The sequence below is a fragment of the Octodon degus genome, unplaced genomic scaffold (assembly GCF_000260255.1).
Source record: "Octodon degus isolate 3935 unplaced genomic scaffold, OctDeg1.0 scaffold00038, whole genome shotgun sequence".
NCBI lineage: Eukaryota > Metazoa > Chordata > Mammalia > Rodentia > Octodontidae > Octodon > Octodon degus.
This window is the reverse complement of record NW_004524614.1, coordinates 10,312,727-10,325,979: the sequence shown is the minus strand read 5'-3', so window position 1 is coordinate 10,325,979 and position 13,253 is coordinate 10,312,727. Positions and strand designations below refer to the sequence as shown.

Below are 13,253 nucleotides of genomic sequence, written 5' to 3'. Positions count from 1 at the left end.
AAGTAGGTGCTTTAGACCACTGAGCCATCTCTCCAGCCCCTGGGTTAACTTTTATACTTTTCCCTCATTCCCTATTCTTCCTCTTACTCATTTCTTCACTGACACCCTACCCTCCTTTGGGTAATAACTTTTATTATTATTATTTTTTATATGTTTAGTACGGGGTCTATAGGGTCTCACTACACAGATCCAACTCGTAGTGATCCTCCTGTTTCAGCCTCCCAAGCACTGGGATTACAAGCATGTGCCACCACACCCAGTCTCAATCACTGTCTCAGCACGCCCCAGGGACAGGGCAGAGCCAGCTGGGCATGTGGTGGCTGGGATGGAATCCTGGTCCCTGCATCTGCCTAAGCAGGCACTTTAATCCACTGAGCTATCTGACTGGCCCTTTGGGTAATAGCTTTATTGTGGTATAATTTGCAACCTACCTTACTATCACTCATTGAAAGTAAACAATTCAGTGTTTTTCAAAATACTCATTGAGTTGTGCAGCCATTACTACCTATTTTTAAAACCATTTTTAATTTTCATCTTAGTTTGACCTCTTCCAGCTTCAGGGTATTCTCCCTCAACCCTTGGTGCTAAGGCTAAAGCCAGTGTGTGCTAACCACATATTCTACCACTGATCAACACCCCAGTCTTTCTGTATATGTGTTCCAACTAATTTCTTTTCTCTGCCTTTCATTCCTTTGGTTATTTTCTTTTACTTGTTTGTGTGCTATGTGTTCATATACTGATAGATATGTAAATATTAACATCTGATATTGTTTGCCTGCCTTACTGTGTGTATAAACCTGACATGGAAAAGACAAATTTCAAAACTAAAGTTATTAGTTATGCTTAATAAATGAGTGATTAAATTATGTATAATTCTAACTTCATTTATATTCAAAGGATTTTTTAATTTCTTTATCTTGAATAAAAAATATTTGAAACATTAATTTTTTTTTTTGTGGTCCTTTCTGAGTAAAATGAATTGGCATTGGCACCTCAAGGGCTATACTTCTAAGCATAAAATATTTTCCTGTGTGTTGCAGTCTAAATCAAGACACAAAAAACTATGAGGATAAATTGTTCAAAATTCTTTCAAGATCAAAGATAATTTTTAAATATTTGTTGCCGTAAGCTCATATACATGAAAGTATATGTATACAGAAAAATCCATAAAAAATGCGTGTACAATTTAACAAAGTTCTGCTACCACAATTATACAGTTGCCCTGAGAACATTATCAGCACCTCAGAAGCACTTCATGTTCCTCTTGCCAATTTTTTTTCATCCTGTAAAGCTAACCACTGTTTTGACTTGGTAATTGTAGTCTTTTTCTTATAGTTCTTTGAGATTTACCAACTTAGAAACTGGCTTACTATAATACTTTTGCCTTTCTTCAATCTTTAAACATATAAATATAGTCATATATTATATATTATGTCTTTAATATTGTGAGGTCTGTCTAAATTGTTGTGTCTAATAATGCTTTGGTATTGAAAATAATAAATTGTTTAAATGTAATATAAATTATCCTCAAATAACTTCTAAATATATTTTACCTTGATTTTTAGGTTATAAGCATCTATTCAATTCTTCTGCAATTCTCAAAAACACTATCATTTTTTATTATTTAATATTTGATTTTTTAATTAAAAGGAGATGTGTTCAGTAGGATCAGTTAACAAATCTTGTTAAGAAAGCATAATTAACATTTTGTTGTAGAGAGTAAATGAATATTGCTATAGAAGATGTAAATGAAATACCAGCTAATGTTTATTTACACAATATGATTTAGAGTCTGTGTTCTGTTACTCTGTTATTCTAAAATAGTTTAATCTCTAAGTGTAAATTCCAAAAGGAAAAAAGATTTACAGTTCTTATCTTTTTTGGTAGGAGGAATAAACATGGTGTGTCTCGAAAGAAGATTGCTCAGATGTTGGATCGTTATGAATATCAAATGTCCATCTCTATTGTAATGAATTCAGTGGAACCGACACAGAAAAGCACACAAAGACTCCCTCCTCCACAGGGAAGCCAGAGGTGGGGAGGCTCTGTAGGCTCACATAATCAAATCTGTGTTGCAGATAATCATTGAGTTGGCTATTTTCAGCTAACATTTATTGCTTGCTCTTGAAAAAAAGATAGTGAGCCTTTCTCAAAGATTAGTTTTAAATAAAAAAAAAAGACTACATTGCCTCACTATGTTTCCAGCAAGTTGTTTAAATTTTAAAGTACAAATAAAATTATATAAAGTTGTATATTAAATGCTTTTATAATTTTTTGTAGTAAAATCTTTTGAGTATAAAAACCCTTGAGTAGTAGAATGGATAGGAACTAGGATTTTTTTCTATAATCGAATTTTAAGCTAATTTTATAAATAATGTTAAACAGCTTTTTATAGTTCATACCGAAATCTAACTTTTTGTGAATATTTGATATTTTTCCTTCACTAACTTAAATATGGAAGAAATACCAGCTTATTGAAGGATATCTTAATTCATACCAGTATTCAAGTGTATCCCAGTTAACTTGTGTGACAAAATCATTTCTAGGCCATAATAACGTATCACTGACATGTAAACAAAATTCCCCAGCAAATGGTAGACAGTAAATATATCAATCACCTGGAGAGTTTTCTTGTGTATATAAATGTTTATCACATAATATATACTCATCATCTTTCTTCTTAATTCCTCTGCCTATCCTCACATTTCTCAATTCAAAAGGGATACAGAGACAAGTAACTACATAGTTCGAAAAGCCTCCTCAAGTGATTCTCATAGTGTATCACTTTGTTCAATTTACTGTTTTTTGTTGTTGTTGTTTTTTTTTTTTTTTTTTTTTTTTTTGAGTTAAGGTCTTGCTATGTAATTCAGGTTGGTGTTGAACTAAGTATGTAACCCATTCTAGCCTTGAACTCCACAGCAGTTCTCCAGTCTTAGCCTCCTGAATGCTGGAATTATAGGTGTGTGTCACCATGCCCAGTGGCTGTTGTTTAATTCTAATATTAAGAAATATTTTGAACAAGTGCTTAGCATTGATCATAAGAAAATTTGTTCTATAAGGTATTTCTCATGTCACTGTACAGTTTTATTAGATCATGTTCTTTAACTTAAAGTTTTTTTCATCAATTTTCTTTGGTGGTTTTGTTTTGCTTTGGTTTTTTGAGACAGGGTCTCTATGTAGATCAGATGGGCCTTACACTCACTCTGTATCTTAGGGGGGCCTTGAACTCATGGTGACCCTGTGGCCTCAGCCTCCAAAGTGCACAGATTACAGGCAAGTGCCCTCAAGCACAGCTCTGATTTAAAATTTTAAAAATGAGATGTACTTCATTGTAGGTCTTGTAATTAATCCTTGTCTTCAAACAGGGCTTTGTCTGGTCTGTCCTAAACAAACATTTCTCACTGCCACATGAGAAAAGAAACATTAGCACCTTTACTATCTATTCCCAGTGTTTCATAGAAAATATTTCCTTAGTCATTGATTTATTCTTTTTATCAGGAAAAATTCCAGCTAGTTACAAAATGGTTTTTTTGGTAAAAGTTAAACATTATGATCCTTTATATGTTTTACTGGCTCACTTGCTTGCTTGCTTGCTCTTCCTTTTTCTTTTCTTTTTGGTACAGGGTCTTGCTACACAGTTTGGACTCACAGGGATCCTCTTGTCTCAGCTTCCCCAGTGCTGGGACTTACAGGCATGTGGTACCAGGGATCGAACTCAGATCCTTGCCCTTGCCAGGCAGGCGCTTAGACTGCTGTGCTATCTTCCCAGCCCTGCCGGCTATTCATGACACTTAAACTTCTCCTAAAATATCCCATTCTGGCCAGGCATGGTAGCACATGCCTATAATCCCAGCACTCAGGAGGCTGAGTGATGAGGATTGTTGCAGGTTTGAGGCCAGCCTGTGAACTACATAGTGAGATCCTGTCTCAAAAAAAAAGCTTGTTCTGAATCTTGTAATCTTTCTTCATGTGTTTTAAAACCTTTTGCTAGTCTTTTTAACTTTACTTTAAAAGTTTTAAAAAATTATATCATTTTTGAAGTGAGCTGAAAATAGAATACTACTATCAACAAAATCTTTATTACAGTGCTTTTAGTAAAACAGGAGTGTGATTTCTGTTTATGTGTACTGATCAGTGCTATTTACATTTGGATATTACCTTGCTTTGCCTTTTTTACATATGTGATGCTTGAATATATTTGTTCATCTTAACTAAATAGGAAGTAGAATATACTAACTCATGGTTTGTATATGTGTGTGTGTGTATATATATATATATATATATATACACACACACACATACACATCTCCTTTGTCCAGTGTTTTTATATATTCTTAGAATAATGCTTTTTGGTAGTTGAACTTGTATTTTTCCCCATGGTTTATTATGTAAATTAGCATAGTTTTAAAATCATATGAAAGGATTGAATTTGGGGACAAATGAATCAGTTGTGGAAAGAATTAAGTTTGTGAACTGATATGGCACTGTAAGTACTTATGGAAGCAGGGACATTAATGTTTGAGACTTTATTTTTAAAAACAAAAAAGTAATTAATAGTTCCTCTAAGTATTAGAACTGCTTTTTGGTTTTTAACAAAATGGTGGAAAGTGTAAGCAGTGATCACTATTATAAGACATTGTTTGACATGAAAAAACTCTATTAAAATGTGAAATTTATCAATTTTTTATCAAAAAGTTCTTGTATTCAAGTTTGTGGGGGTTTTTTTGTTGTTTTTTTTACAAGAGTGAGACTTTAATCAGTTTTAAGTGGCGTTTATAACACTAAGAGAATTTAATTGTGGGGTTTTTGTTTGTTCATTTATTTGTTTTGAGATAGGATCTCACCGCTCTAGTTCAGACAGGCCTTGAACTCACTAGGTAGTTCAGACTGGCTGTGAGCTCATCATGATCCGCCTGCCTCAGTCTCCTGAATGCAAGGATTACAGGCATGTGCAACCACGTCTGTCTTAAGATAGACCAGTTTTATAAGTTTTTAAGTTTTGAAAGTTCATGATTTCAAGGATATGAAGTACTTGTTTTGACTTTTATTTTTTTCTGCAGGTATTTGAAGATGTTGAGGAAATATAGTTGTTAATGTTTTAGTGCCTTAACCTAATAGATTTGCCAATCTATTGACATTTAATGTACTATTCTGACACAAATGCAGTAAATACTCTGGGCTGAAGTTGTATTACTTTATTTGCTTTGACAGCTGCAACCCACTCAGAGTAGTAGTGCCTCTCTGAAATCATGACAAAGTCTTAATTTAGTTTTGGTATCTGACCATTCAGAATAGATTAATTTGGGCAATATATGGAATAGATTGGGTTGGTGGTTTTTAAAGTTGAGTTTTAGGAGTTACAATTTCTAAATAAAATTTTGTTTTCTATTAAATGTTTAGCTGTAGTTTTGTATATTTACTAGGAAGGAGAAATTGTATTAAGGAACTAATAATGTCCTATTTGGTGATTGCTTTCTTTCTCTTTACAAATAGGATTGTCATACTGATTGTTATTGTCATTACTATTTTTTATTATTACTATCATTATTATTCTGTTTGTGGTATTGGAGATTGACCCCTACAACTCCTGTACCCTGGACAAGCACTATACCAAGGAGCTACATTCCCAGACCTTATTAAAATTTTATTTTATTTTATTATTATATTTTAATTAATTTTATTGAGAAATAGCAACAAGACAGTTTCAAAACAGGTTAGTAGGACAGTTACAATAATTAATACATTGCATAACATTTTATTTTGATGCATTTTCTCCTTAAAATGCTTAGGCTAAACTTTACAATCATACTTTAGCCCCTGGAGTAGCCCGGATTACAGACAAGTGCCACTGTACTCTCTTTTAAATTAAGACACCTCCTCATACACATAGCTAATGTTTTTTTTAACTATCCTCAGGATAATTAAGAAATAGGCTTAAATTTGTTAAAATAGATCTTAGAAAAGGGATTATTGAGTATCTTGTATGTTTTTGTTATTTTTTACTTTGCAAAGCAGTTATTTTGCTTAATTGAATTTAGCTGATTCAAATTAAGAACTTTCTTAAGCCTAAAATATTTTCACTTTGAATGGCTTGTAAATTTCAGCAGATCTTGAAAAGTTCATGGTTATGATTGCCTGCAACTAAATTGATAAAAACTTTTTTGTTTTGTTTTGTCTTTTTTTTTATTTTTGCGGTACCATGGATCAAACTTGGGATCTTGCACTTGCCAGGAACATGCTTATGCCACTGAGCTATCTCCCCAGCCCTTTTTTGTATTTTTGAGACAAGGTCTTTCTATGCAGTTCAGGCTGGTCTTAAGCTCACTTTGTAGCTCTGGCTGATCTTGAATTTCCGATAATCCTCCAGCCTCAGACTCCTGAGTACTGGGATTACAGGCATGTGCCACCACATCCAGCTTAAAATTTGTGAAAAAATATTTACTATATATATCCAACATGTTACAATGTAATGAATGTCATATTTTTTGTAATAAAATATATATGTGTATAAATGGTAGTTCTGAAATATCTCTTATATGGAAATTCCTAACATCTTGCTACTGTCAAATTGTAAGAGAAAAGTGCAACACAAATAACTTTTGAAAAGAGAGCTTCAATAGTACATAAATTTTCTCTTGTTTTAAAAAAATAGTACTGGGGGCCTGCCCCTTAGTTCAGTTCTTTAAGTGGCTGCTTCGACAAAGCAGTCAGGCTCATGTTGCTGTGGTTCGATCCCCACAACTCAAGCCAGCCAAACCTGCCCTGAAGGCATTCAGAACAAAAAATAAAAAAATAGTGCTAAGAATTGGTCCCATGTATAAATTTTTTTATTTTGAGACAAGTTCTCACCAATTGAGCAGGCTGGTCTTAAAGCCCCTTGCCTTAGTCTCCCAGATAGCTGGGATTATAGGCATATACTCTTTAGAAACTAAAGTTATGTGTTGGAAAATTTTAAGTGATTTTATTTAATAGAAGTTTAATCATTTGCAATGGGGAGGTAGCTCAGCAACTTAAGCTCCTGCCTGGCAAGCACAAGATCCTTAATTTGATCCCCCCCTCAAAAAAAAGTTTTAATCATTTTTTTTTCTCTGAGCAAAGATCCTGTTCCAGTTGTGGTACTGATGGTAGTTACATATTTCTCAGTACGGAACTTATGTTTAGTAAGCTATTAAAATATTTTATGTGACATAGACACAGGTATAGGGTGACTCCTAATCTTAAAACAGTCACATTAACAAATACTGCAGTTGTTTTGGTAAATAACTGAGGACTTTGTGTGAGAGTGTTCATGTGGTAGGTAGTATTTCCATGTCATTTTTAAAGATTGAACTACATTTTTGAAAATCATTGGAAAAACTGAGAAATTTTGAGAGACACTGCTAGGCTGTTTTGTCTCAATTTTATTAGTAACTAAGGAAAAAAATTTATGCAACTTTAATAGAATTCATTGAAATACTTTCATTATTTTGGTTTTCTTAGTTTTAATTTTTCACATGAGATGTGTAAAATTGAAATTTTACACTTGGAGTTAGTTTACACTAATAATTTTTGGAATAATTATACAAGTGGATTTTTAAAACCATCTTTTTAGTTATAATTCTGAACACTTCAGTTTTTGTTTTTTTGAGACTAGTTTTTGCTATGTAGTTTAGGCTGGTCTTGAACTCACTGTAACACTATAGCCCAGGCTGGTCTCTCTCTCTGTCTCCCTCCCTCCATGTCTCTCCCCTTTTCCTTCTCCCCCTCTGCCCCTCTCCCCATCTCTTCCTTCCTCCCTCCTTCCCTTCTTCCCTCCATCTTCCTCCCTCCCTCCCTCCCTCCCAGTTACCTACCCTCCTTCCTTTGTTCCTGCCTTTTTCTTCCTCCCTTTCATATTCCCTCTCCTCCTTCTTCCTCCTCCTTTGTCTGTCTCTCTTTGACTCTTATTTCTCTTAGAAATCATATTTTTTCTTCGTAGTCTTTCTGTATGTGTTTTCTTTTTCTTCTGTCCATTTATTACCTAGCTGTCCTGTAATCTCTTAATTTTTTTTAAACAAAGATGATGGAATGGTAAGTGATTTGCAAAACTAAATATAAACTCTATTCTGTGTTTCACTGAACTCATTGTTCTTTATACTTATTTAACTAACAAAGTTAAGTGTATAAGCATGGTTCAGCAGTTAGTAGATTTTTTTGGTAGAAAAATGCTTAGAAAATTTTGCAATACTCTTGTCATTGCCTCATTGGTTGGAAATCTCATAAACACAGCATAATATGTGGCTGTATAGATTTGAAGAGAAAATCTTTTTCCAGTAATATGTCATGGCAGGTATTAGTTGATAATTACTAGTTAGAAATGTATTATTTAAGAAGTCACTTTTTATTATGATTAGAGATTATCTTTCAGGGTCCAACTTGATAGCTCAGCAAACTTAAGCGCCTGCTCAGGCAGAGCACAGTGATCAGGGTTTGATCCAAAGCATGCCATGCCAGCCCCACCTGCGGGGCCCACTGAGACAGCATTGAGACTGGGCATGGTTGCGCGTGCCTATTATTCCAGCGCTTGGGAGGCTGAAAACAGGAGAGTCACTATGAGTCTGAGCTATGGAGTGAGACCCTGTAGACCCTGTAGGCCCTGTCCTAAATACAGAAAGAAAGAAAAAAAAAAAGAGATAATCTTTCAAAAGCTGAATGATTTAGAAGGAAGGTTGATAGCTGTTTTGAGTAAAACTTTTACAAGTACTTTTTATTGTGAAATCTTGCTGCAGCAAGCAGTAAGAATTTTATAGCATCAAGCTGTTAATTTGTTAACATTCATTTAAGTAACTGCTATCATTTTAGTGCCCATTCATGCTGTGCCATAGCTTAAATGTTTGTTTGTTTGTTTTTTTGGTGGAACTGGGGATTGAACTCAGGCCCTTGCTCTTGCCAGAGAAGTGCTTATTCTACTGTGCCTTCTCCCCAGCCGCATAGCTTCAGTGTGATTACTAAAGTGTACATGTTTTCATAAAAAATGTTTATTTTATAAAAAAGAAACAAAAAGTTAGGCTAAACTTATTAATATAATTTCTCTGGTAAGAGAAGGAACCAGGTATTCAAATGTAGGTCAAACTCTATCCCACATGTTCTTAAAGTGTCAAGAGTTTTTTTTTAAATTTAGATTATTTTTTTCATGGTAGGAAATAAATTTCTAAGTACAGTTATATTCATGTTTAATGTATAGGACTAGTAGGTGTAGACTGTTTTTGAGATAAATGCCATGCCTAAGCTACAAAAAGAAGGAATAATTGACAGTAAAGAATAGCTGCTCCTGACTGGTATCTTTATTATCTTTTTATTTTTATTTGACAAATAATAGGTTTGAGTCATTGTTTGCCTTTAAGCTCATTAGTGGTAATTTAATTTACCATTGGTTATTTTTTGTTGGCCTATTATAAGATACTTTTCAAAATATCCATAGCATGATTTAGTGAAAAGATTCTTTATTGTTAAGGAATTATTAATACAAGCATTCTTTATTATTAAAGGGTCAGACAATCTTGAGTTCCACCTCCATTTGTGTTTCTTTTCTCTCTTCCTATTTCTATAGAAATGGTAGCCTCTTCTAATCTAAGGTAAATGGCTATTGTGACTTGTATGTGGGTCCTCTTCTTCAAAGCCTTCTGCAGTCGTAGATGGGGCTTTTCTGAGGTTGCTGGATTAGAGTGTGCAGCTTGAATCAAGGAGGTAATCCTGGGATTAATTCATGTTATGATAAGATAAGACTGCCTTTCCCTTTGGTGTGGATATAAGGGACAAAAAGAGCTGCTGCGTGATGCTCAATGCCTTTGCCTTTTGCCTGACATGAGCTGTTCTTCCTTTTTGATGTCCTTCTATCATACTGTCCTGCCCTGGAGCCTGACAACAGTGAACTGAAACCTCTACAGACTGAGCCAAATAAACCTTTTTCCTTTAACTTTGAGTGTAGGATAGTTTGTCTCAGCAACAACAACAAAAAAAGTAATGCAGTGCTTTAATATGTGCTTTGGAATACCTTCTCTTGCCTTTTCAGGAATGTTAATTTACTGTCAATTATTCCTTTTCTCTGAAACCTAAAAATGATCAAGTCTCTTACTTCTAAATTTCCCTCTTACTTAGACATGACTCATTTATCTCAAGAACAGTGTACACCTGTTGTCCTTTTTCCCTCACCTCTCACTGATAATATTAAAGCGTTCCTTTTTAGATTCTGTCCCTGTCATTGTCCTGAATTGATTTTTAAGATCTGTAGAACATCCTTTTGTATTGAACATTATTTACTGCGTATCTTAACACAGCCATTTTGAGTTTTGAAGAGTTTTTCCCTAAAAAACTTTCCTTTGACTTCTTTGCCATCATGATTTTTGTTTACTTCTCATTATTTCTCAGTCTCTTTTGCTACTTTTCTTTTTTTGGAGTTAGAACCTTACCATTTCTGAGTGTTTCCTTTAAACTGTCTCTTCTTAGTTTCCTCCCATGTGATCTCATCATTTTTCATTTGGACATAGTAGTCTTTCCCACTTTCATACTTGCCAACCTTTAATTTTTTTATCTACAGAGTAACTGGTTTAGCCTATAAATGTATATGTGCATAGTAATTTAAATTGCATATGTTTGTGTGTGACACCCACACACACACAAATTACTCACTGCTTAAACTATAATCTATACCTTCTTCCCAGACTCTTTCTTGCACATGGTCTTCATTTATAACATTTCAGTCTTTTTGTCTATTCTTTATACACACTAACTTGTCCTTGCTTTAAGTACAGCTGTGTTCCTTCTTTAGAATGTTGTTCTCTTCTATTCTTCCAATATGTAGGATTTTTAAAAAACATTTGTATTGCACCTGAAATGTCACCTCCATAGAGAGGCCTTTATAAACTTATTATTCCTGAGTAGTCACATTCCTGTCTTTTTTTACATTGTCTTGTTGTAATTATGAGTATTTGAATTTGCTTATTATTGATTTTCTGGTAGTCTTCCTGAGCTAGAATGTAAGATTGATGAGAATGTATTTTGTTCATAACTGTCCACAAAAGACTAAACCAGTACCTCTATGTAATATTAAAGGAGTTTAGTAAATACTGGCTGAACGATTTTATACCCACTGCTTCCATTAACGATATTGTGATACCACATATGCCATCTTCTTAGATCTGTCATCTGAACTCACCTGTATACCTTTCATTTTCCCCTTTAAGCCTAAAGATTTACAATAAAGCTACAATCTCAGTTTGGATGGCCAGGATTTCCTGTCACATATGGAGCTGCCTTCTAGACATTTCTGCAAGCTAGATACTTGAGAGTCTTCTTTGTGGTCACCTTTCCACCTTCATATTCAGACCCTTAGCTAGGTGCCATGGATTTAGTCACCTCAGAATATCTCTAATCTAGTTTTAAATTGCCTTCATGTAACCAGTACCAAGGTCAAGACATGCAACATTTAATGGCACTTTAGAAGCCACTCATGCCTTCTCTGTGTCAGAATGATCTTTTTGAAATATATGATGTTTCTTAGAATCTTTCAGTGGCTTCCCATTGTCCTGAGGTTAAAGACTAATAATCATTTTGTGATTTATTTATTTATTTATTTATTTATTTTTTAAGACCCAGTGATGTCAACCTGCTTTCTTATCCAATTTCATGTTTTATGACTCTTCACTCTGTATTTCAGTCTTAGGCACCATAACTCAGTTCTTTCAATGTGAAGTATTACTTTTTTCTGAAAAATTTTGTGTGCATATATTCCTTCTATATATTTTCTTCAGATTTGAAATCCTCTTTTGGACATAGCAGGGGTGAGGCCCTTCTATGCTCTCATTTGCAAGTGATTATTTCCCCCCACTATTTTTAATCTCCATGAACCAGCATTTTTACCTGACATTGCATGGTTGTCAGCTAGCATAGTCATTGGCAAAGTGGTATTCAATATTCATATAGTGAGTATGAGTTATTCTAATTTGTTATGGGCTGACTTATGTCATCCCCGATTCATATGTTTAACTCCTAGTCTCTGGTATGTAGAATGTGATGCCTTTATTTGGAAATAGTATAGTTAAGGTAAAATGAAGGCATGTGGGTAGAATCTAATCCATTGAGTAGTGTCTATTAAAAGAGAAGATTAAGACATTGACTGTATTGACTGTCTGCATGCCCCTGACCCTGGGGCATTCTGAGCTGGCAACAGAGTCTGGGTGTGGTGGTGCACACCTGTAATCCCAGCTCTGTGGAGGCTGAAAACAGGAGGATCACCATGAGTCTGATCTGCTCCAATCTGTGTAGTGAGACCCTTTATCAAATACACACATGGGACAAAAAAACAAAACAAAACAAAAAAAGACATCCATTGTCAAAAGGATTGCCGTGTGAAGACACTGGAGGAAGATGGCTTTTTACAAGCCGAAGAGAGGGACTTTGGAAGAAACCAACTTTGCTAACTCCTTAATCCTGGACTTCTAATATGCAGAAGTATGAGAAAATAAATTTCTGTTTAAGCCACTTAGTCTGTGATACTTTGGAATGGTAGCCTTTTGTGGTTTAATCTTTTTATTTCTGTGTTTGGTACAGGGTCTCACTACGTAGTTCAGACTTGTAGTGATCCTCTTGTCTCAGCCTCCCAGTGCTAGGAAACTCGCAGTTTCGTTGGCTGGCGTAGCGCGGGGGTCATAATGGCATGTGCATGTGGTCCTGGAGATCGAACCTGGGTCCTTGTGCTTGACAGGCAGGTGCTTAGATTGCTGAGCTATCTCCCTGGCCCAGCTTTTTGTGGTTTATATGTAAAAGTTTGAACCAGAAGTTTTATGTGTTAGAAATCTACTCCCCAAGTTCATTGTTAATGATATTTGGAAGTGGTTCCTTTGGAAGCTAATTAGGAAGTCTTGAAGGTAGAGTTCCCCAATGACATCGGTGGCTTTATAAAAAGAGACCTGGGCTACCAGGCTTGGTTAGTCTTGTTACATTGCTCTCTGTTGTGTTATGACCCAGTGCCATTGTGCTTTTGGACTGTCCAGCCTCCAGAACTGTAAAGCAAATAAACTACAATTCTTCATAAATTGCCCCATTTTACGTATTTTGTTGTAGTACAAAAAAACTGGCTGGGTGTGGTAGTGCATGCTTGTCTATAATCCCAGCACTTGGGAGCTAAGGCAGGAGGCTTGCTAATAGTTTAAGGCCAGCCTTGGCTGCTTACTGAGTCAAAGGCCAGCCTGAACTACAATAGTGAGACCCTGTTTCAACCCTGGTCCAAATAATAA

General features: G+C 34.9%; 1 protein-coding gene across 1 annotated transcript in view; it reads left to right on the top strand.

The window, feature by feature from the left end:
• The window catches only part of N4bp2l2 (NEDD4 binding protein 2 like 2), a 119,446-nt gene that overhangs the window by 24,030 nt on the left and 82,163 nt on the right, over nucleotides 1-13,253 (top strand). The window contains exon 6 of the mRNA XM_004631068.2: nucleotides 1,888-2,034. Coding sequence (XP_004631125.2) covers nucleotides 1,888-2,034 — 147 coding nt within the window. The remainder of the gene's footprint in view (nucleotides 1-1,887; nucleotides 2,035-13,253) is intronic.